Genomic DNA, 25,927 nt, shown 5'->3' with positions numbered 1-25,927 from the left:
TTACCTGGCTGTTCTACCAGCAAGTAGACCCCCTCCCCCACCCCACCCCTCACCTCGTACAAAATAGCAAAAGGTGCACAGAAAATAATAATCGTTTGTTAAACAACTTTTTTATTCGGGTGTCCCAAATTATGAGACACATCATCAGAGTTGGTCTGTCGATTTAATGTGGCTGTGCAAAATTTGGTTTTGTTGCAATTATTAGATTTTGTGTTAGTGAGCAATTCATCGGTCTCAAATGGAATCAAACGGACTGTACATTTTGTTCAGGCTAGGTCTGACTAATTTAATCGAAAATCGGAAATATTGTCAGTAGTAAAAATATTTATGATTACGATATGAAATTTGGGTTATTGATAACATCATCCATTAACTTTTGTGATCGCAAAAAGATTTCATTTTTTCCTGACAATATACAAATTTATGTTTGCTTCTAAATAATGTTCAGGATTATAATCCACGCACAAACATGTCACATCTTACGGGTGATGGGAAACATAATCATTTCCTTCCGACATTTGGAGCATTATAGCTCATTTTGTAGCGGATGTGGGTGTGGATGTGGGTGTCAGTATAATACGGAATGTGTACACATCAGCCATTCCACGTGTCAACGTCTGGTTTTAACAGTTTAGTACTTAAGTATTGATCTGTACATCACGGTGATCTCTTTGTACTGAAGGGGAGTTTGATTCTACTTTCACTTTCGATTTACAAGTACGTCGTGTATATCTCTTTTATATATGCAGACTTTTGAGTGTGTGACTTTGTTCACAACAACACTCGGTAAGTGGGCTACCAGCGGACTTTCGTTCTTGGTTCTGAGAAATTCACTTTTCTTATTAACAGCCATGTAGACCCAGGAGATAACTGCTTTGTGTTGTGTGCGCCATTGCGGGATATCTGTGAGGATAGACAGAAACCCAGGAACAGCTCTGAACTCATTTGCAGCCTCATATTGTCGTGATATAGTACAGATCATAAAGGTAACTCTCAATGATTGCCTTCAGTCATGAAACGTTGAAATATGAAATGTTGAAATGTGAAGTGTCTCATCGGAGGAAGGTTTGACTTTCTTGGCGTCGGTGGCATCAATGTGAATGTGTTTGACTCACCCATTCGGACAACAGCGTCTACTGAAAGTGGCAACACAGACTCCCATTGAACATCAATGTGAATGTGTTTGACTGTATTTTTGGAGGATGGTTCAGCTTATTATGACAGTATCATAACGTTTCTTTGTCAGTTTAAATAACACTTGTAGATACGTTTTTTTATGCTACGTGCAGAAATCCAGTCATCGTGGATAGTCGCGTGCGGCCCCACAGGGATACTCAACTGCAGGTGTAACGGGCAATCGTCTGGCGTACGCGTTAATCTGTACCGAATACAGTAATGGAAAATAGTCACTGTGAGACAATCTAAATGACAGTCCTAGCGTCCGGGAGTTGTGATTATGATATTATTTCCTTGTATTTTGTGCAATATCTGAATGAAACGCGACTGACAACGTAGCGAGATTGCTGCACCAGGATGTAAACTGTGACGGTGACAGCTGCAGGGTTTTCATTGTTTATTAAGTTGGGTAGAAATATAAGAAGCATCCTTAATCTAGAAGGATTGACTGTTTTGAGTTCTCTCTGTACACATTTATTTTATCCATCCGAGAGGCAGACGCCGTTTTGTTTACATGCCATATCGAGTTACTAGTAAGCTTATCGATCTTCAAAATTAATTAAAAGATATTTTGTACATTCAACATGGCGGTGTGATATATACGCTGTAAACTTCTCCCTCGCGTAACACGGTCTGATGTTCTCCTTTCCCTAGCAGTATTATCCCTCGCCTACCCGCTCGGGTACTACAAAGAGGCGTATATCTGTCGCATTACCTTTGAGAGAGGCATACAATTTAAAATGTCTTGTATCGTTTACAAATAATCACAGGGCGTTACGCTCCAATACAAATACGGATGTATATTGCTCAAGCACAGCTGCGAAGTGATTCAGAAGTAAACAATACAGAAGGCTATTTGGAAAAGACATTTGCTTAGATGTACTTAACGTGATAAATATGCAATGGAAATTAAAGTAAATGACGATATTCAACCAATTTTAAAACTAATATAGTTATGCGGAAAACAGAGGACATGTATTCTTGAATCATTTACCACTGTATTAAACTATATTTCCAAACCCGAGTTTACTGCCGAATCAGAGCACTGAGGTATGACATTAGTGATATAATTATTGGATGTTTCCCAGCAAGCGATAAGGCAGAAACCAGACCAGGAACGGATGGTGGAGCGTTTCCGCATCTATTGCACGAAACCACGTGTGAGTGACCGTGTATGGTTTTGTACCACATTTACCAGTATTTCAGCATTATAACGGGGAACGACACAAAAAGGAGCGGAACTTACCTCACTCTAGCCATTTTGGGAATGGAATTGCGCGACGAGTGAACGCTTTCACCACTAGACTACCTCACCAAGTCGATGGGGTGAGCTGTAGGACACTGGATTGAAGTTTTTCTATGTACAAATGCTGACATTGAAACTAATACACAATACTCAAGAGTTGGAACTGTGTAGAAACCTTTAACACATGAACGCAACTTACCTTAACCGCTCTATATATGGCACTATGCTGAGGTTGAATTTGGAAATAATCTCTCACAAAAGAATGTACAAGTGATGACAACCCGTGATATCGGTTGCGGAAACAATGATATGTGTATGTGTATGTGTATGTGTATGTGTATGTGTATGTGTATGTGTATGTGTATGTGTATGTGTATGTGTATGTGTATGTATCTTTTCCACTTGAAGAAATGACTCGATCCTCAAAGGTGCACGTAAGCGCACACGCATGCTTTAGTTCAGTATGTAATTGACAAACTGAAACAACGTTGGTGAATTACAATAAATAAATAAATAAATAAATCAAAAGTAAGCATATTTCATCGATAATAAATGACAAACTCGAAACTGATCCTCACATGTAAACAGAAACACGTGTTTCTCCCTGAAAGTTACTTTTCTTATTAAATCACCACTTAGGTGATCGAAGAGTGATTTCACTCGTGGACTGTGAAGATCAATCTCTCTGAGACACCTAATAATTGTTGTTTGTTTCAAAACTAGATACTACTCAACTGCTTGGGCAGCTGTATTGTTGTTGACTCGTCTATTGCTTAAAATAGTACAGGCAAAACGGACAAGATGACAAAATGATACATCAATTAAAGTGTTTACAAACAGTCTTGATGAAGTTGGATATATTTTTAATGGTAGACGGTAGCTGACGGAATTTTGACAAATTTGCCAGGAACAACATTGTTCTTTCATCAATGATTTACGCAAGGAATTACCTTTAAATAGATAGTGAAATTCATCTCCAATCAAATGTAACCCCCCACAGAAGTTACAAAACCTTCGTTCTCTAGGGGTGTTTTGCCATCTCCCAGTTTCTTTGGGAAGTTTGTGGTTGCATGTTCTAAATTTTAGGATCGGTGTAGAAATATCATCTGGGAAAAGTAGGTATTGTTTAAATTTGGGAGAGCGCTTCAGAACTTTATGATTTATCCCTTTAGAGGACTTTTGTATATCGCTCGTACGTGATTGTAAAAATTGGTATTTTAAGATTGATTCAACACTGGAAATGATCCACTATTTTGAGTATAGATAAGGATTGTCAAATGCATCAGGCAATCTGCACTTACAGAGAATATACCATGCATAGTTAGCTATATATTTTAAGCAGAATTCATACGACCATTTCTGTGCAGTAAAGCAACAGTTATCTGATTATCGTATTGTGCAAACGATTTCCTATAACTAGCTGCAGGCCCGGAACCAGACACAAATATCCTAGTCTTATTTGTATTTACTTTCAGGTTCTATGTGTCGCAACATTCTGTAAATTTATTCAATGTATTTTGTAAATCATCGTGAATTTCAGCTAGGAGGACTGTATCATCTGTATAAAGTAGAACTAGCATTTTGGAGTAAATAATAAACTCATTATTTGATGCTAATTCAATACCAGCACATGCTTGTTCGTCTAGATGGGATTCCAGGTCATTTAGAAACAAGGAAAATGAAAGAGGAGACATAGTTTCTCCTTGTCTAACTCCCGTATGACCATCAAAGAAGTATGATCTTACAGATTCTACTATTACGCAGGATTTCATCTCATTGTACATATCCTGTATTAAAGTGAATATTTTACTCTTGATACCAGTTTGTCTTAGTTTGGTTCACAATCTAATTCTCCAAACTTTATCAAATGCTTTGGAAAAATCTATTAAGGCCCAAAAGAATTTCTTTTTACATTTCTTCAAACGATTTAACATACTATGAGTAATAAACACATTATCTGTAGTAGAGAAGCCTTTTCGGAAACCGGACTGGATATGCGATATTATATCATTATCATCACAGAATTTATTTAATCTCTCATGTAGGATACTAGTAAAGAGTTTACCAAAGTGGCTTAAGACCGAGATATATGACTAGTCTACATGAAGCCGGATCCATGCGATTTCCTGTTTTTTAATAGAGAGGTTTAATTGTACCATTAAGCCTGAAGTAAAGCGTTAAAACAGTCTACATAAATAGGTAGCGGTTTGGGTAAGGCTGAAGATAAGTGCTCATTTAAAATCATGTCTTAGCCAGGCGTCTTGTTTTTCTACAGTTTTTGAAGGGCAATGACGATTTCATTTGAGGTTATTTCACCATTGAGTATACTAACATCATAGTTTGGGGGAATTCGTCTAAAGGGGTAGGGCAACTATCTTCTTTCTGTTTACCTTTCAGTAGTTTCCAGTAGTGTTTTGGAGATAAAAGGTGGGTTTCACGTTGATGTTTTCTAATAAAATGCTTTTCATTCTTTATATACTTATTCATTGTTGTCTTATACTCTTTACTTGCTTTAGATTTTTATTGTTATCAGTTGTGTTCTGATAATATACATTTTTGCGTGATCCAAATCATGGCTGGGAGAGAGCATTCTGTTTACTGTGAATAGTGATATTAGCCTCATAAGGAATGTTGCCAAATGGTTTTCGTACAGAACCAATGCGCTCCTGCTCGACCTCATGAGCTATTTCATTCCACATTCAAGTGAAATGTTTTCAAGAAATGCATCAACTTTATCACCCATGGATTTACCAGGTTTGCTGCCAGGAATTGTTTTCTTTTTATATAAAATTTACTCATTTACAGGTACGGTACATGCAGTCAAAAAGTGGTACATTTTATATAAGATAATCAGTAGCATTTCTACCTGGAATGCCAATTCAATAGCACCATAACTTCCTAGTGTGTGTGTGTGTGTGTGTGTGTGTGTGTGTGTGTGTGTGTGTGTGTGTGTGTGTGTGTGTGTGTGTGTGTGTGTGTGTGTGTGTGTGTGTGTGTGTGTGTGTGTGTGTGTGTGTGTGTGTGTGTGTGTGTGTGTGTGTATGATCCTAAACTAGGTAGTATATCACAGTGTCTAATGGCTGATTGCATTTCTTGGGAGATTAAGAAGAAGTCAAGTGTAGTTTGCTTCAAAGGGCTTGGCTGTCACCATTTGTATCTCCTTTCACCACACGTTTCTTCACGCCAGGAATCTTTAAGATCCAGATCTTCCATTAGGTCGATTATATTTTGTGTAGCCTTAGGATTGTTCATGTACGTGTTCTTGTAGGTGTCCGTTGATTGGTCTTTTACTGGATTCCGTTCTCCACATACTATTATTTTCTCATTTTCAAACTTTTCAATAGCATCTTTAATGTTTTGGGAAAAGTTTCGAAATCATGGTTAGGTCCATAGATACTAAAGATAATCCAAATTCATCAATATGAACCGAAAGAAGAAGAAATTTCCATTGTCATCTGTAATGGTATTGGGAACCTTGAATTCACAGTTATTGTTGAACATTATAGATGTTCCCATGAAAAAATGATCGGACCCCCTAACAAAACCCTTAAAATCAATGTCTAAATGGTATAGAAGTCAGTATCATACGCCTGGAAATGAAAATTCATTGCAGCACCCCATTGTTGTCGATTCTCACAACAGTTAGGATTTTCCCAGTCGAAATATGTACCGAGATGACATTGGTAAGTTCCATTGTTATCCAACTTGTTTGTTTGGTCAAGGCTTGAAATTGAATTTTTACAGTTCTCCTGATATGTATGATATTCGTGACTGGCATAAAGTAACATTCATACACTCATTTGCAGTGAATATTTTTTCGATGACATACAACACACAAAAGTGTTTCAGCAGTTCGGATTGAAGCTAATAATGACAATAATAAATCTGGCCCACTTTTGCTGTTGCTACATTCCGGCTACAAAGATTTTCGGTATGTGATGAGTTAAGTTTTGAGCTCACGACATGTAACAGGATATACTTTGCTAATCGAATCTTGAAATCACTTGTGCCTGATCACTGAAAGCTTGTATCCAGAACCACTCAACCTATCAATATGATATTCATCGAACAGGTTGAATCTGACCCATGTTAGAAACTAAACAGGCATGTGTCAGTACCAAAGAAAATGATTGGAACAAAGTGCTGGTGTATATCATATTTGCTTCATTGCGTATTGTGACAGACGATATATATCAATGTTATGGCGCTGTAAATGGGAACAAGGAATTCATAGATTTCTTCATCTAAGTTTACAAGTGTGCTTGATACGCCTCAAAACTGTTTCCATTATTATTCGACTTATCTACTTAAAGTATTTATAAGGTTACAATTCCGACTGAATCATATGCATTTAATATTTGAATCGCTATCATAAAGTTATTATGCCAGGTTTTGTTCAGGAAAAGGTGAGCGTATCCAGTAAAGAAATAAAGGAAGTGTGAAATGAAGGAGGTGTTAATTTAAAAGAGATAATGTTATCCAATATATGATGAAATATCAGATGGGTCATATAGAAAAAGTTGCCAATATTGTCTTACATTTTGTTCAGGCTAGGTCTGGATAAATCAATCGATAATCCGAAATATCGTCAATGGTAAAATTATTGGGTTAATATCGTACATTATCTTTTGTGATCGCAAAAAGGTTACAGTTTTCCTTACAATGTTCAAATTTATGATTATATTCATGGTGTGCTTCTAGATAATGTTCAGGACGATAATCCATGCACAAACATGTCACATCTTACGGGTGATTGGGAAATGTAATCATTTCCTTCAGACATTTTGGGCATTTTAGCTCATATTGCCTCTCCGATATTTATCGATAATCGATTGATATTTCGTTAACGATTACCAATGTCAGTGATCTATGTAGATAGTCAGTCATAGTTCAGACTAGGGACAGAAGTCAAATACATATTGAAGAGATTGTATGACTTATAGTGACAGTGAGGGGAGTCAACAGGTGGTCGAGAAATGGGTAGCTATGGGTCATGAAGGAGTACAGTGACATGTTTACGTAGAAGGATCGAGATAAGTGTAGTGATGGACTGTGTAATATTGTTTCGAACACAAAGCAGTTATCTAACTTCCTGCTCTTCTGGGTCACACATTTCCAAATAGCTCTGATAAGAAAAGTGATTTTCTCAGAACCAAGAACAAAACTCAACTGATAACCGACTTACCGAGTGTAGTTGTGAACAAAGTCACACACTGAAAAGTCTGCATATTTAAAGGAGATATACACGATATAATTGTAAATCGAAAGTAAATGTAGAGTCAATGTAGAAGTTATGTAGGTGGAAACTAAGATCATTTAAGAGGTCTTTATTCTTTACTCAGACTGTTGTATCGTGTTGTGGTCATTGTTCAGTGTTACGTTCCATTCAGAGCGACTTGGCTTCATGAAGTCAGCTGAAGCCAAGCCGATGGAGTGAGTGAGCTTTTACGCCGCTTTTAGCAATATTCCAGCAGTATCAAAGAACTTCACATGTATACAAATGTATGGAAACGAATCCTGGTGTGACGAGCGAACGCTTTAACCACTAGGCTACCCCACCACCCCTAGACGATGGAATGTGTGCCATTTCTGAGACATAAACACTGTACTTGCATTCACCATCAACTGCCAAATATCTAGGGATGACCAGTTAGGGTAAAACAACTATTGCAACAGTTAATTGCAACATACTATTGCGACCAACCATTGCAATACTACATCATACCGCCATGTTGATTGTATAAATTATCATTTTAATTTATTTTGAAATCGATAAACTAGCGAGCTACTAGATATGACATGTAAACAAAATGGCGTCTGTCTGTGGACTGGATTTCTAAAATGTAAAATAAATGTGTAATAGTGAATTCAAAAACAGCAGACTAAATTAAGCTGCTTATCCTGCGGGTGCGGGTGCGGGTGCGGGTGCGGGTGCGGGTGCGGGTGAGGGTGTGGGTGCAGATCTTGATATGTGAGTGTGGGTGTGGTTTTGGGTGTGGTGTGGGTGTGGATATGCGGGTGCGGGTGTGGGTGCGGGTGTGGTTGCGGGTGTGGGTGTGGGTGTGGGTGTGGGTGTGGGTGTGGGTGTGGGTGTGGGTGTGCGTGTGGGTGTGGGTGCGGATGTGGATATGTGGGTGTGGGTGTGGGTGTGGGTGTGGGTGTGGGTGCGGATGTGGATATGCGGGTGCGGGTGCGGGTGCGGGTGCGGGTGTGGGTGTGGGTGCAGATCTTGATATGTGAGTGTGGGTGTGGATTTGGGTATGGTGTGGGTGTGGGTGTGGTTGCGAATGTGGATATGTGGGTGTGGGTGTGGTTGCGGATGTGGATATGTGGGTGTGGATGTGTATGTGGATGTGGGTTAGGATGTGGATGTGAGTGTGGGTGTGGTTGTGGATGTGGGTATGGATGTGGGTCGTCAGTGTATACAGAATGTGTACACATCATTCATTCCACCTGTCAAAGTCACCCCACCCCACCCCGACCCCTCCCGTGCGGGTGAGAAACTCGATAAATTATATCCTGGTTTACTATCCAGCCCCTTGGTTCTGAGAAAATCACTTTTCTTATTAGAGTTATTTGGAAATGTGTGACTCAGGAGAGCAGGAAGTTAGATAACTGCTTTGTGCTGTGTACACCATTGCTGGGTATCTATCTGTGAGGATAGACAGAAACTCAAGTTCAGCTTATCATGACTTTTCAGGTAAACATGAACAGGTGCTCAGTGATGTTCCTACTTCGTACCCTGAGTTTTATGTTACTAGAGCTGTATTAGGCCTTCATGTCTGGTGCATAGTCAGTTTTAAATATGAAATAATACATATGTAGAGCGCCTAATATCCCCGTCAAACACGCCTGGCGGTGCTGTGGATAAATTATGTACAAAACGCAAACGTTATCCGATTAACCCAAACTAACAGCCATGTGAGCATCGTATTCCAGTTAGTACCCATTCCATGCTGTTTGAACAGACTCAGATGTCTGAATTGAGACGTGTCAGATGCGGCTAGTTTGTTGTTTTACGCCGCACGCAGCAACATTCAAGCTTAATGGTGGCAATCTGTAAATAACCAAGTATGGACCATAGAATCCAGTAATCTACAGCGTGAGCGTCGATCACGTCATGATATTACATAGTTACTGGTCTGCCAAGATATGCTTTTTCTAGATCATTATAGTTTGAAACGGGATAGGATTTACTATCTGAGAGGAGAAGGATGAAGTAATTACACCCCACCCTGTATAAGACTACAATATTCGACTTTATCCATTTTCCATCAACAATTTAACTGTGGAATAACATTCCCTTACCTATCAGAAATCATAACCCTGTTGTGTCTTTTAAAACTGCAGTTCATGTAAAACATGAAAAAATGTGCGTTCGTATACTTTTCATATGGGAAAAAGGAAGCTAAATGTTTGCATAAAAGAGTAAGACACACGACTCGTATTCTTAATTATGATTTGTTTAGAATTAATGTTAGAAATAATGCACTTAGTCAGTGTGGCCATAATTGTAAAAATGCTTTTCATTGTTTTCTTGGATGTCCATTTTATATAATTCAGACAGAAGAAATGTTAGCTTCTTTAGAACATTTTGTAAATTATAGAGCATGTATTGATATTAATCTCATCTTAAATGCCTATGCAGGTCTCTCGCTTAGTGAAAATCAGAATGTTTCTAAATCTGTATATATCTACATCCTTAACGCTAAACGATTTAGATAACTCTGTGTGTACATATCTTTTCACACACACACACACACACACACACACACACACACACACACACACACACACACACACACATAGTCTGCCTTTTGTTCAACTGTGTTGTAAAATACTGTTGTAACTATTGAGAAGGGGGCTATTTAAGTTGGCAATCTTGTGCCCAATGCGTTTCTTAATTGAATGGATTATGTTTCAGTCAATCACATTATGATGTGAGAAAGCTGAAATCCATTGGCCGTTTTCATAAATTATAAATATGTAACGAATTGCCCGCTTTTGATCTGGTGCGATGACATTTATTGTTTTAAAACAATGCACTTACATTCTCATGGAAACGAAAAAGGGAAAACATGGAAGAACACGGGCTCCTTTATTGTTTTCCGGGTTTGTTCACAAGGTACGCATTGCACTGTGAGTGAGATTCTGGAAAAAGATAAAGCAACACTTGTACTTTCATGTGTTCCCTTATTCGTTTCCAGAAGTATATATGTATTTAAGAATAGAAAAGAGTCACTCGGACTTTGTACGTAAAATGTTTGCACATGCAGACTTGTTCTCGTCAGAATATGGCACATATGACATACGTGCTAAACTTCAGGTGATCCAGGGCCTCTCTGTATGCAGGACCCGTTAAGGTCTGGAGTAGAACAGGCCTTCAGCAACCCATGCTTGCCATAAAAAGGCGACTATACTTGTCGTCAGATGCGACTGACGGGATCGGGTGGTCAGACTCGTTGACTTGCTCGTGTTGTTGATCACTGGATTGTCTGGTCGAGACGCGATTATTTACACACCGCCACCATGTAGCTGGAATATTGCTGAGTGCGGCGTAAAACTCAATGCACTCACTCTCTTTATGCACAAGATCAAACACCACCGCGTTACGTTAATGATTACGTTCATTGTGGTCACTTTGTCAGCTTGTTGGTGAGTGTACTCCACTTACTAAAACAGACTGTAATTGTGTAGGCAGCCATCTGTTAACTCTAATAATTACAATGCGTTTCTAAAAATTAAGCACGTGGTAAAATCGTGGTTTAAAAACGACAATTTGGACAATCTGTTTCCTATCTGTAAGGTATGATGAACACCATTCCAGGACTGCGTGATTGATGGTGTCGAACGCGGCAGTTAGGTCTAAGAGGACGAACATCGCGATATCTCCAGAATCAACAGACATCTTTATGTTATTCAAAACATAGTTCAGAGCTGTCTCAGTGCTGTGTGCCACTCTGTATGAGGACTGAGAATTGTCCATCAGATTAGACTTTTGAAGATGTTCAAAGAGCTGTGCTTTAACAACTTTTTCTAGAATCTTTGACATGAATGTCAAGCTGGATACTGGGCGGTAGTTGCTCAACGTCTGAGGGTCAAGAGATGGTTTCTTGATTTGTGGTTTGATAACTGCTTTCTTGAAACATGATGGCACCTTTCCGATGGACAAGCTGGTGTTTACAATCTTTGTTATCACGGGAAGAAACAAGTCCACTAATCCAAGGAGGAATTTTGTGGGTAGTGGATCTAGCGAGCAAGATGTTGATTTAGCTGAAGTGATTAATCTCTTTAATTCCAGTTCAGAGACTGGCGTGAAAGAAACAAATTTGGTTCCCGGGAAGTTTGTATACGAACCAGTATCACAAGCGAACCCCCAAACCATGACGTATCTTTGAGATTTTCTTTGAGAAATACGTACTCAAGTTGTTTGCAAGAATTGTATCGGTACCATGTAGCTAAGTGACATCCGCCTTCTTGCCGGTCAGCTTGTTCAGAGTGGAAAACAAGAGCATAGGATTATCACTGTTAGTGTTAATTTCTCGAATAATATAATCTGATGTAGCATTTCTGATACATCTATTTACTTCATTCCGAGTTGTACAACTGGCGGTGGACTTCGAGTCGTAACTTACGGCAGCGTCGCTCCGCAGCAGCTCTCTTTCTGTCCTGACATCTTTACATATTGTTTTACCTTAATGTTTATCCTTACCAAGTCTGCCATTACAGATAAATAAATTATGATTTTTACATAACTCAATCAATGTAAATCCATAATTATTTGGGTGACCTATGTCTTGAGATGTTCTTTTTAGTGGAATGCCAAGCTCCTCCAGTTCCGACTTCATGTCATCAAGATCGAAGTCTTCAGAAATGTGCCCGTCAAATGTACAAAAGTTAATAAAAGATTTAGTCCTTGCATTGAAATCTCTGGTTAGGATGATGGTGTTGGTATGAGTAGATAGTGATGTAACATTATGTTCAACTACTCAAGCATGTTACCACTAGAGAATCTGGAGCATTATGGTGTTATATATACCTAGGTATACATCTTGGGATAAACTGAAAAAACAATCTGCTAGTTTAACCCATAGAACTGCTTCACTACCTATGACTGCTAGACCTATTCCACCAGATCTTCTTATGAAATGTCTTCGATTTTTTCAGTAAAACTGAATCAGCTTTTATCTGAATATCATCTAGTGGAACTGTTTTCGTTTCTCGTGGACATATAAAATCACGTTTCTCAATAAGTTCCGTGAAGGTCCTGGGTAGAACAGGCCTTCAGCAACCCATGCTTGTCATAAAAGGCGACTCTGCTTGTCGTAAGAGGCGACAAACGGGATCGGGTGGTCAGACTCTCTGGCTTGGTCGACACATGTCATCGGGTCTCAGTTGCGCAGATTTATGGTCATACTGTTGATTAGTGGATTGTCTGGTCCAGATTCGATTATTTACAGACAGCCGCCATATAGCTGGAATATTGCTGAGTGCGACGTAAAACTGAACTCACTGAAAAAAGATATCGTGGGATTTACTGACAGTGAAAGGCGTTCACTGGTGGTCAAGAATAGGGCAGCCGTGGTTTATGAAAGAGTATTAGAATAAAGGCATTGATGATTTAAGTAGAAGGATCGAGATAAGTGTAGTTATGGGTTATGTAGGATTGTTCTGACATTGGGTTTGTGGAAGGGAGATCAAGGTTTATGTTGTGTGTGTTCTTTGCAGGAACTTTGCTGGAATTTTGCAGGAATAATTCAAGATTAGAGCGATGATGGTGATGATGATGGAATGTGTGGCATATCGGAGACATATTCTCTGTAACTGCATTCACCACTATCTAATAAATATCTAGGGGTGACTATTAAGGGGAAACCAACTATTGCGAGCATCTATGGTCTATTGCAATAGTTTCATTTCCTTGAATTGTCTCATTTCAGATAATTTCCCCAATGAATGTATAGTTTATATGAAAGAAAAAACACGTTGAAGTTGTTACTGACTGTTTTAATAACTGACCTGAAACTTGAAACCCAGAAGTACACAGTTAAAACAAGAACTTAATGAAGCTGCAAGTTTTCACCCCCAAATCCTGTGTTTTGCGCTGCGCATTTTGTCAACGGAAGTCAATTACTAAACTATCGATAATCACACATACTATCCATTAATCTATATCTGGTATCGGAGACTCAACAGTTGCAATCCATAGATAGTTCGATGCATCGTTACATCCCTATAAATATCATAACCTTAGTCAACTTGAACTGGTAGGTGAAAAATAATTTATGATAAAATTTTTTTTTGATAAAACAGGCTAGGGCTGCCAAACGACTGGATCTTGTTACCCTGTTATGATCCACATCGGGGAGCTTGTGAGCTTCACACGTTGTTCAAATGTTGGTTGGTCACCGGTGTACTACATATTGTGTAGGTGGTGGGATCAAGGGAACAAAAAACAGCTGTTAAACATCTTTTTTTTTGAAAACCACGGTGGTTTAGTGTGTCAGACTGGTGACTTTGTGTGTTGACAATAAGGTGTCTCTCTATACTGGAATAGATTCAATCCCGAATGGTTGTGGTTGTGGATGTGGATGTGGGTGTGGGTGTGGGTGTGGGTGTGGGTGTGGGTGTGGGTGTGGGTGTGGGTGTGGGTGTGGGTGTGGGTGTGGTTGTGGTTGTGGTTGTGGTTGTGGTTGTGGTTGTGGTTGTGGTTGCGGGTGCGGGTGCGGGTGCGGGTGCGGGTGCGGGTGCGGGTGCGGGTGCGGGTGCGGGTGTGGGTGCAGATCTTGATATGCGAGTGTGGGTGTGGATTTGGGTATGGTGTGGGTGTGGGTGCGAATGTGGATATGTGGGTGTGGGTGTGGGTGTGGTTGCGGATGTGGATATGTGGGTGTGGATGTGTATGTGGATGTGGATGTGGGTGTGGGTGTGGGTGTGGGTGTGGATGTGGATGTGGATGTGGGTCGTCAGTGTATACAAAATGTGTACACATCATTCATTCCACCTGTCAAAGTCACCCCACCCCCACCCCGACCCCTCCCGTGCGGGTGAGAAACTCGATAAATTATATCCTGGTTTACTATCCAGCCTCTTGGTTCTGAGAAAATCACTTTTCTTATTACAGCTATTTGGAATTGTGTGACTCAGGAGAGCAGGAAGTTAGATAACTGCTTTGTGTTGTGTACGCCATTGCTGGGTATCTATCTGTAAGGTGGTTGTGGTTGTGGTTGTGGTTGTGGTTGTGGTTGTGGGTGTGGGTGTGGGTGTGGGTGTGGGTGTGGGTGTGGGTGTGGGTAGCCATGGCGATGTCGATGTGGCTGTGGTTGTGGCTATGTGTGTGTCTGAGTGAGTGTGTGCGAGTGTGTGTGTTTGTGTGTGTGCATGCACGCGCGCGTGCGCGAGTGTGTGTGTGCGTGCGTGCGTGCGTGTGTGTTGCTGTGGCTGTGGCTGTGGCTGTAGCTGTGTGTGTTGTTGTAGGTGTGGGTGTGGATATGAGTGTTTGGAGTTGTTGATGTCACACAGTCTGTGTGCATGGTGAGAGGGGAGATGTATGCAGGGTGAGGGTGTAGGGTTGTCGATGTTACACAGTTTGTGACATTTTGATGATTGGTGCCGTTGACTGGAGAACATAGATGGAGGGGCTACTGATCGTCAGTATAATACAAGTTGTGTAAACATTATATACTGGTAGTCTCCCCAATGTGTCAGGTATTCATGCAACTTCTAAACGCATGTGAAGACATTCTAGCAGTTGATAGATCTTTATTCATGAAGAAGGTAGGCCTCCGACCCATGTTCATAAATGGAAGGTATGAATTACACAATGTCATTTAGAATTACACAATGCCACTTTCTAAAGGGCATTGTATAATAGCTTTCGGCCGTGGGAGCCGTGCCAATGTACCAGACGGGCACACAAAGTACGCAGTGTAAACTACTAGTTGCCCGACTTCCACTTTTATGGAAGTAGCGGTGGCTGAACGGGCTAGGCGGCTGACTTTGTGTGCTGGCGATTAGGTGCCTGTCTCTGCGGGTTCGAATCCCGGATGGCACTCAACCCCCCAAAGTACTAGAATTTGTACTTTACTAAGAAAGACTTAGTGAAATCCCAAATATCACACATGTTGCAAATGGAAGGTAGACGAAGGGTTGTCTTTCTTTAAACCATTGACTTAAAATATGTGACCCGTGAAGGTCCCGGGGTAGAATAGGCCTTCAGCAACCCATGCTTGCCATAAAAGGCGACTATGCTTGTCGTAAGAGGCGACTAACGGGATCGGGTGGTCCAGCTCGCTGACTTGGTTGACACATGTCATCGGTTCCCAATTGCACAGATCGATGCTCATGTTGTTGATCACTGGATTGTCTGGTCCAGACTCGATTATTTACAGAACGCCGCCATATAGTTGTAATATTGCTGAGTGCGGCGTAAAACTAAACTCACTCACTCACTCACTTAAAATATGTATCTGTTTGACTGTATTTACAGTTCATCTTATATCAAGACTTTTCTGTAACAGCTGGACATAAATTTATAAGAGGTGTTCAGTGATGTTCCTACCCCGTAGCCGGAGTTATCGCATTGTTTATCAGTTAGTCAAAGCATGCTTTACTCAACAAAGGGCAATAGGCCCATATACAATAGAGTTAATGAAACTTTCATGTATATATCAACATAGGAATATACATAGGTTGAGCAAAAATATAATTCATTTAACAAAACGAAGTTGGGCATAATATTAAAGCATGGTGTATGTATAAGTAGTGTATGAAATAAGGCCCGTCCGACCGCCCTAGACGGGCTAGATTTCTCAAGGACGGTCTAAACTTACAGCTCGTCAACCCGATGGTCTGGTACAAAGGTTTAAGTTGCCTGTTCCTTGCATCTGTGTAACTTCACCTTAGCTTAAAATCTGATTTTTTTTTCAAATTGAACCTTACATTTGGACTTGACAGTTACTGTTTGAACATTGAACTATCCTATCTCAAGCTTTACGTTAAATTATACAGTTATAGCTGAGTTATTTTCTGGTCTGGTTAAATCCATTTGGGGCTGGTAACATTTTGAAGTTTGGGGCTGGTAACACATCTCAGATGGGTTGGTTTTCGTCTTATTTCATACACTGATATAAGGCAATGTGAAATTAGGTAGTAGGATTTCTGCAAGATAAAACCTTCTTAAAATCATGTGTGGATATGAAACTAGATGTAGGTAAATATTTAATTCTGTGTTCATCATAGACTGAGCAGAGATACACAAAATGGTATTAGTCGTTGACTCCGTTTGTACATATTTTACACTTTGTTGTTTTTTCGGTGTTTCAGCGTCTTTCTATTTCGACCTCCAGTTCACTGAGACCTAGGACAGTAAAATACCTTTATAACTATCTCCAAGGGACAACTGAAATTAGGTCGTTGTACCCGTAGTTCGATATTCATGAAGTTCCATTGAAAGAACAATAAAGACATCCAGTACGAGACATTCCTACTCAGTACATTCATTCATTCACATGACATTCAGTGACATTCGGTTGAACAGACTCAGATGCCTGAACTGAGACGAATGGCATTTGTTTGTTGCTTTACGCCGCACTGAGCAATATGCCAGATACATAGCGGTGGTCTGTGAATAATCGAATCTGGACCTGAAAATCCAATGATCAACGGCACGAGCGTCGATCTACACAACTGGTATACGATAGCATTTGTCAACCAAGTCAGCGAGCCTGGCCCTTCGATCCCGTTAGTCACCTCTTACGGCACACATGTGCTGGGAGTCAAACTATCAAACGCAGTCTCTGAGCTGAGGACTTTCCGTTGCTAAACGTGAATATTCTACTTGACTGTGTGGACTTTGAAACTCGCAAGTGATTCACATTATGATGTGAGAAACTTGAAATCCGCTGACCTGCATCATAAATTGTAACTATGTAACGTGAATAACGAATTGCCTGCTTTTGAATCTGGTGCGATGACCTTTTTAAATAGCAATGCACTTAAATACTCATGGAAATAAATAAGGGAACACATGGAAGTACACGTGTTCCTTTAGTGTTTTATGGGTTTATTCACACGGTATGTATTGTACTGCGAGTGAAATTCTGGAAATTGATAAAGCAACACTTGTACTTTCGTGTTTTCCCTTATTCGTTTCCATAAGCATATATGTGTATATTTTATGATTGAACGTCTTTTGGACTTTGTACATAAAATGCTTGTACATGAAGACTTGCTCTCGTCAGTATTTGGCTGGAATTATGCAGATGTGACGTAAAGTCCAACTCAAGTTTGAAGTGATCCATGGCCTCTCCTTATGTACACGATCACACACCACCGCGTTACGTTTAATGATTACTTTCAATGATTGAGTTCGCTAATCATTTTGAACTATGTTCAGTGTGGTCATTTTGCGAGCTTGTTGGTGAGTGTACTCCACGTACTAGAACAGACTAAAATTGTGTAGGAAGCGTACTGTTAGTCCTGGGCCGCTTAAAACCAATTCAAGTGCAGGCAAAAAGTAAATACAACGTCCACACTACGCCACAACACAGTTGAGTAATAGTGATTGCAACAAACAATTCCATTAAAATTAAAAGGAGCACCAGTAAGATGAAACGGGACCTAACTTGAAAACAATTTAGACTTGCTTCAAGGCACACACACACACACACACACACACACACACACACACACACACACACACACACACACACACACACACACACACACACACACACACACACACACACACACACACACACACACACACACACACACACACACACATTATATGTATATAGTGAGTGTTTTAAGTGAGTTTGCTGGGCAGTATATAAAAAGTGTATAGGTGATTGGGTGTATTTTTACACCGCTTTCAGCTGTACTCCTGCAGTATAGCGGCGAACGATACAAAAGGAGCTTACCTCACTGTACCTCTATTGGGAATCGAACTGCGTGATGAGTGAATGCTAGGCTACCTCACCAAGTCGATGAGGTGAGCTGTAGAACACTGGATTAACGTTTTTCCACGTACATTGAAACTAATGCACAATACACACGAGCTGGGACTGTGTAGAAACCTTTAACACATGAACGCAATTTACCCCTAACCGCTCTATATATGGCACTATGTTGAGGTTGAATTTGGAAATAATCTACCACAAAAGAATGTAAAAGTGATGAAACCCGTGATATCGGTTTCGATAGCAATGATTTGTGTATGTGTATGTATCGTTTCCACTTGAAGAAATGATCTTCAAAGTAAACACGCAAACATGCTTTAGTTTAGTGTGTACTATAGCAAACTATGAAATTACATTTAAAAGTAAGTATATTTTATCGATAGTCCAATGACAAACTCGACATTGTCAGGGAGATAATCCTTATATGTAAACAGAAACACTTTTTTCACCCTGAAGGTTACTTTTTGTTGTTAAGTCAACTCTTAGGTCAAGTATGATACTCTCTGAGACACCTAATAGCTGTGTTTTTTTGTTTCAAAACTAGATGCTACACATATCTGCTTGGGCGGCTGTAATGGCAGTGACGTTGTCCTTTGCCTGTGCTACAGACGTTAGTCTTGATGAACGCTGGGTGGAATTTAAGCTGAAGAACAACCGGGAGTACAAGGGAGATGTTGAGGTTGTCAGGTCTGTTTGAGCATTTGTTGTATATATTCTGGCGCCAGCGTATACCAGTGCTTCAGTGTAATGGCGGTACAACCTTGAGAGGCTGACGACAACAGCTAGGTTACCACCTTTCCCTAGGTCGACAGGAAATGAAAGCGTTGAAGTCCATCAGATGTATGCTTGAAGGAGAAAATAAGTAAGAAAAATCAATTCCAGTGGCATTTCTTGCAATACCCACCCAACACCAACAATGACATGAATGTTTTGAAACTGATCTGATCAAAACCATTTGGACATTCTGTTGTAGGCGCTCTCTGTGGGAGAGAAAGGTGAAGGACATTGAGAGGCACAACAGGGAGGCGGACCAAGGACAAGAGACCTACTGGATGCAAGAGACACAGTGGGATGACATGGTATATTCCTCCTTTCTCTCCCTCCCATTTTCACTTTCACTCCTACCTCGTCCAATCTTCCATCTCATTCCACTGGCCTCATCCTATCGCACACCTGATCCCTCTGGTCCCATTTCATCTTTCTACTCTTCCTTCTGGCCTCATCCTATCGCCCACCGGATCCCTCTGGTCCCATTCCATCTTTCTACCCTTCCCTCTGGCCTCATCTCACCTTTCCCCTTTACCCCTGGTCTCATCCCATTTTTCTCCTCGTCCCTCTGACCTCATCTCACCTTTCCCTTCCTCCCGCTGGTCTCATCCACCCTTCTCTTCTTCTCTCTGCCCTCATCTCATTTTTCTCCTCACTCCCCCTGGTCTTATCCATACTTTCTCCTCCTGCCCCTGGTTTCACCCTAACGTGCACCTCTTCTCTCTGACTCCATTTCATCTTTCCCCTCTTCCCTCTGGTCTCATCCTGACTTTTTCCTCTTCCCTTTGACCCCATCCTATTTTTCTCCTCTTCTCAAGCTGGCGTCATCCAAGCTTTTCCCTCCTCCCTCTGACCTCATCCTATCTTTACCACCGGCTTTCCTCCTAAATTCTTATATTTCATGGTTCCACCCTCTCTATACGCTGTCTCCCGCGCACCCCCGCCCTTCTTTTACCATTGCTCTTCTCCTCCGTTTCACTTCTTATTTCTCCTCGTCTTCTCCGTTTCTTCTCCTTCCTATTTCTATCTGAACACCCGATTAGTCGCCTCTTACGACAAACATGGGTTGTTGAAGACCAATTCTAACCCTTTTCTGTTTCTACAGACTTACGATGAATTCACTGCATACCACCACGGCGAAGATGTCGATTTCAACAGCGCGCACAGAGTCAAGAGAGCGGTATGTATTTAACTGAAGTATGAAAGGATAAAAGGAGAAATAACGAGAACATTTTTACACAAATACTCATGAAGCGGTCAACTAATATATGCATTTGAACAATGTTTGTTTATCATTCATAAACACCACACCCAAATTACACAGGACATTTTGAAAAATCTGATGGCATTAAAATTAGTCAACCAACATAAATCCTTTTTTCATTTTATCGACCAATAGAACAGAAACGGCACAGGAGATTGCTTCAACGAAGAAGTATGGGCATCCTCCGCAAATCCTTACGCCTACAACACCTCGGACGGTTTACCAGACAGGGTAGACTGGTCCCAGAAGGGCTATGTGACGAGTGTAAAGAACCAGGTAGTATTACCCATACACAAGGAACGATATTGCCCAATTCCTGACACAGCTTGGTCCGTTGAGTGACTATGACGTCACAACGCTTCATTGTTGAGGCAAGTGCGACATGACGTCATCCTTCTTGCATGACAGTATTTACTTGTCGTCTATGTTTACACACATAACGAGGCAATCGATGGCTTAGTAGTACAAGCTGCATAGTCTTCTTGGAGGTTATGGAAAGGGACGAGTGGTGACGAATGGAATCACAGATCGCCACGATCATGTTTCCAGTTCTTGTAACATCATGGCCAAGATTACCGGTTAACCAAATTGGTAGAAGACCTCTGTGATCCTAAACGAGATACGTCTTTACATAAATTCTATTTCCGCTGACCAGGGACGGTGTGGATCTTGTTGGGCATTTGCTGCAGTTGGTGCTCTGGAGGGTCAGCAGTACAAGAAGAACAAGAAGTCCGTCAATCTCTCCCCACAATACCTTGTCGACTGCTCATCACCTCAAGGTCAGTTCTGATTGGTCATCAAGCATTCGGTGAAGTCATTAAAAAGTCAAGATACAAAATTCAAGATTCTTTATTCAGTATACAAGGCCTGCGACCGAGTGTATATGTGTAGATAAATTTAATGAAGCTGATTCCTTACCATAACACAGCATAAGCATCTTACGGCAGTTATATGAATGCGAAAAATATAAAACACAATCCAAATGTCAGAATGTTGCAATTGATTTACACATCATACATGTTTTTAGATAATTATTAATTCATTACATGACCGTGTCGAAGTTGGTTTTCGGGAGACCACAACTAATGAATCTGTTGTGCAATTGGGAATTTGTATTTGATTAAAATGACTCGTGGAGTCCATCCTCGTGTTGTGATTTTGGGGTCCGAATTGCTCTCCCGAAAGCGTTGCTGTCGTAACAACCATCTCAAAGGAAGATATGATTAGATTATGTATCTACACTGACTATACCATCGATGAGGACATTGAGCATGCCATAGTAAAACGGCGATCAGTTGGTCTGGGACAGGTTGATGTCAAGGCGCAACACAACTTGATTATCCATGGCCAGTCATTAAGAATAGTTGTCCAGCGAATGCTATCTGCAGGTTGATCCATGAAGATCCGGGTTAGAAATGTTCTTCAGCAACCCACGTTTGTGGTAAGAGGATCGGGTGTTATCGACATCGGTTGCCATTTGTGTAGATCGAAGGTCTTGCTGTTGATCAGTGCATTTCCTGGTCCATACTTGATTATTTACAGACCGCCGCCTTATAGCTGGAATATTGCTGAGTGTGACGTTAAGCAACAAATATAAACAAACAAACAAACAAACTATCTGCAGTTAATACAAACACGCGTTGCAGGAAACAGAGGTTGCAGCGGCGGACTACCCACGAAAGCGTATGCCTATGTCATTCTGAAAGGCATCGCCACAGATAAATCCTACCCCTACAGGGGAGTTGTAAGTATGAAGTTGCATAACCTCACGTGCTGTTTAATGTAACAGTGTCATATCAAATAATTTAACATTGTAAACTAGATTTCACAACAGCGACATATTACAGTTATTTACTATTACTTGCTGTTACTGCCGCAACAGTTGGGTGGACAATGACTGATATTACCCTAATAAATATTATTTCCCTCTTTAAGAGAAAAAAAAACGATTATAACTTAAAGGACGACATCGAGCGTTACACAGAGGTTGGAAGACCTACATGACTATTGAGCTAATACAATAGAGTTGAACCCTCTTAATACACATGACACAGCCTTTATAGTAATAACTTGGGACTTAATTGTAGACACCTTTAACACAGCAATTCCACTTACCTTAACCGCTACATATAACAATGTATACCTGTATATAACACCGTTTAACTAGTAACGTAACGCTAAGTAGTTATGTACTGTAACTTACCGCTAAGTATAACTGATCATACCATGTTACTTTGAGGCCGGAGCATGCAAGTCAAGGTCTTCCATCACGATCGGGCTCAACATCAAAGGCTTCAAGACACTGAGATCGGACGCCAAGCTGAAGAACGCTCTGGCATACATTGGACCTATATCTGTGGGAATCCAGACCGGACCCCGCATGCAGTCGTACAAACGTGGTGTGTTCAACGACTGTAGTGGTGATGTCAATCATGCTGTTCTGGTTGTCGGGTACACCACGCACAATAACGTTCCTGTTTGGAAAGTGAAGAACAGGTACGCATCACATTTATTTGACTGACCGACAGTCTGTAGAAGTGAGTGATTTACCGTTTTACCCCAAACTCTCTTTTTTAACACACTCCACTTGTCCAGAAAGGAACGAAAAGTTGTGAGTCTCAATTTTGTTCGATTAGTATGTTCATTATATCTGTTTCTTTGTTTGTACTTTACCACATTCAAAATTCCTGCTATTTATGCAGATTGGAAATAATAGAGTCTGAATCAGACAAACCAGTGATCAACATCATGAGCATCGATCTACGCAACTGTGATGCGATGACATGTATCAACCAAGTCAACTAGCCTCACGACCGTCTTTTTGTCGCCTCTCACAACAAGCATGGGTTGCTGAAGACCAATTCTAACCCTCATTTTCACTATCTACAAGCTATCGAGTCTGATCAACCGGCGAGAATAGGTTGCTCAGGTCAGATTATTTGGGCAGCTGGCTGACGCTGCACAGTGTCCTGTGACAGTTACAGTGAACCCTGAAATCTGATCCCATAGCATATTGTAACACGCATCTAAACGGATCGGATTTCCTGTACTCTTGAAACATGTCTCACATAACTCTTCACGGATTCATTTTTCCCTAACGCGTAGTCAGGCTGTGGATTCGATAGCTCCCGTTTCACAATAATAAACAAGCATATAGGAAAACAGCCATCCAAAATACACAAATATGGCTATCGCTGTATCATTTGATGGTTTTCGTAAACCTCTCATCTCGCCCCATGATTAGTCGGTGTAATTGTGAGAACATTCGGCATTGGCCCAACTAAGGCATACCTTTTTAGATAAAGATGGCAAAACGAAATGGCATTTATTCTGTATTTTCTCGGTCTGCATAATTCAGTCATCAAAGGGAAGCTACTCTAGGTTAAGAGGAACCGGATGCCCACTAAGTAAGATACTGAAAAATTGAAAGTTAATAATTCAGACCAGATCAAAATGCAGATGTCCACAAGGACAGATTGTGATACTGATTTAGTCATCAATTGTGCTTCTGTCTGTTCATAGTTCCACGTTTATAGATCCATCATTACATTCAATTACATGTACTCATTAATTTAAAAACAGCGGCGAGGACGAACCGCGAAAGGGAACATTTATTAGCAAGCAATGCATTAAAAATATAAAAAAATATTTATGACATGGGTAACATGTGATAGTCATCTAATGCCGGAAGTTATTCATTGGTCCGGGAAGAAAGTCGACTGTGGTATAAAAATGCAATGTCAGCAGTATATTTTCATTTCGATACACGTGTTCCATATGTTGATCGATCATTCATCGTGTTATTTACGCTTCAGTTACTTACTTTTCTACAAACTAAAGTAATATTTAAAAGAATAAATGAACATTTGTACAGTTATCCCGAAATCACATTATTGTTACATGGGAACATCCATCGCAGCAACAGCGAAGTGAAGTTGATAAATATATTTATCAGACTGAATGATTTAAAAACATATCCCTGCATATCTCTTTCTAGTTTTATTGTATATACTCTCGTACTTATTTAATTTGTGATTATTAATGTTAATTTACAATACTATACTCATCGCGAATAACGAATAGTGGGAAATGATAATATTCACAATGAGTGGAAGCACTGTATATTTTCTTTTAACTCTTCTTCACAAGAGACAACGATAACTCGAAAGAACGCACTTACTGTGTTTATTCTCGACATGACAATCTAATAAATCAACATGAAAACCACATAAAACATTAATCTAGGTATTGTTCTTTAAAAGGGGGAAAACGTTTACGTCAATAACGAGTTTGATCTCACTTGTGACGTCACGTATGCTGCGCTTCTGGTAAACATTTGTCGTTTGTCGAAAAAAAACCCCGTATTAACGGAATCAATTACATGTAAGAAACTTGTCGAACACAATGAATTTACGTCACAGTAGATATTGATGAATTTCGCGTTTCTATTGGCGGTGAGTATATTATTGTTTGTGATAAGTCTACCTAAACTGTGAAAAGGTGCACATGCATTTCCTTGTAAATATTTCAACGCTGATCTATACATAAACATTCGTCTCATGTATACATAGTATATGAATTTGTGAAAGGTAGGTTTGGATTCCAGCTCATCTGCTCTTCATGAACGTGAAGATCGGTTAGAATGGATCTTCAGTAACTTCAGCTGACTTGGTTGCTCATGTTGTTGATCACTGGATTATCTGGTGCAGACTAGAGTATTTACAGACCACCGCAATATAGCAGGAATATTGCTAAGTGCGGCGTAAAACTAAACTAGCTCACCCCATTCTCTCACTCACCCTGTTTCAGCTGGGGGCCGGGCTGGGGAGAAGGCGGTTACTTCTACCTACCAAGAAACAAGGAGAATGCGTGCATGATTTCACAGTTTGCCTCCTACCCAACTCTGACGGACGTAGCTAGGGGGCCGGTGCACGCTGGTGAAGTTGCTGCTGCAGTCGATGGTGCCGGCGTCGTCGCATCTACCACTGCAATGTTCATGTTGCTGCTCCTGCCTACTATTTTAGTTTAATACTTTAACAGTGTCCACCCAAAAAAGAGTCGCTTTGATAACTCGTTACATTTTTGTCCATTAACGCTTTGAAACATTCATTCTTTTTTTGTTTGTTTTTAAAACTTCATATCAGCATAAAGATATATTTGCTTTAATTTTTGTGTGTGATTTTTTTAAAGATTGACACATTGTTTGCATTCATGGTTATGTTCATGTCTATGATGTGTGAAAGAGAGTACACGTCCATGTTTGGAAGTGGATAAAAATAGAAGCCCGCAAGGTCTGGTTGTTACACGGTGACGTATCTGACGCATGCAACATAGGTGTACCTTGGACCTTTTATTTGTAGTGCTTCGTGGCATTTTGATCAAATGGTGTAGGTCAATTTGGTTGTTGCATGCCATGCTACCCCAGTTACGTAAATAGATGGTTATGATGTTGATCACTGGATTGTTTGGTCCAGCCCCATTTTTGCTCAGACAATATATGGTTGTTAAAGG

General features: G+C 40.3%; 1 protein-coding gene across 2 annotated transcripts; it reads left to right on the top strand.

Annotated features, from left to right (window-relative positions):
* The first annotated feature begins 696 nt into the window (after positions 1–696).
* On the top strand, positions 697–25,582 carry LOC137298827 (cathepsin L-like proteinase). 2 transcript variants are annotated; one of them, XM_067831110.1, is made up of 9 exons: positions 697–986; positions 18,929–19,071; positions 19,358–19,463; positions 20,258–20,332; positions 20,552–20,692; positions 21,072–21,195; positions 22,063–22,160; positions 22,656–22,912; positions 25,226–25,582. In XM_067831110.1, exons 2-9 carry the CDS (start codon positions 18,929–18,931, stop codon positions 25,443–25,445), a joined length of 1,164 nt encoding a protein of 387 aa, XP_067687211.1. In that variant the 5' UTR covers positions 697–986; the 3' UTR covers positions 25,446–25,582. The 2 variants fall into 2 exon arrangements, with proteins under 2 accessions (XP_067687211.1, XP_067687210.1); XM_067831109.1 differs by lacking the exon at positions 697–986 and adding an exon at positions 8,972–9,122.
* The last annotated feature ends 345 nt before the right edge of the window (positions 25,583–25,927 follow it).

Source organism: Haliotis asinina, chromosome 10 (assembly GCF_037392515.1).
Source record: "Haliotis asinina isolate JCU_RB_2024 chromosome 10, JCU_Hal_asi_v2, whole genome shotgun sequence".
Lineage (NCBI taxonomy): Eukaryota > Metazoa > Mollusca > Gastropoda > Lepetellida > Haliotidae > Haliotis > Haliotis asinina.
The sequence above is the reverse complement of the archived record's forward strand: the minus strand, read 5'-3'. Positions and strand labels throughout refer to the sequence as shown.

Excerpts from the sequence above, each read along its gene's own strand:
- LOC137298827 (XM_067831109.1), top strand. Across the intron at positions 19,072-19,357 it reads GGAGATGTTGAGGTTGTCAG|GCGCTCTCTGTGGGAGAGAA; the intron begins GTCTGTTTGAGC and ends ATTCTGTTGTAG. Across the intron at positions 20,693-21,071 it reads TGACGAGTGTAAAGAACCAG|GGACGGTGTGGATCTTGTTG; the intron begins GTAGTATTACCC and ends TCCGCTGACCAG.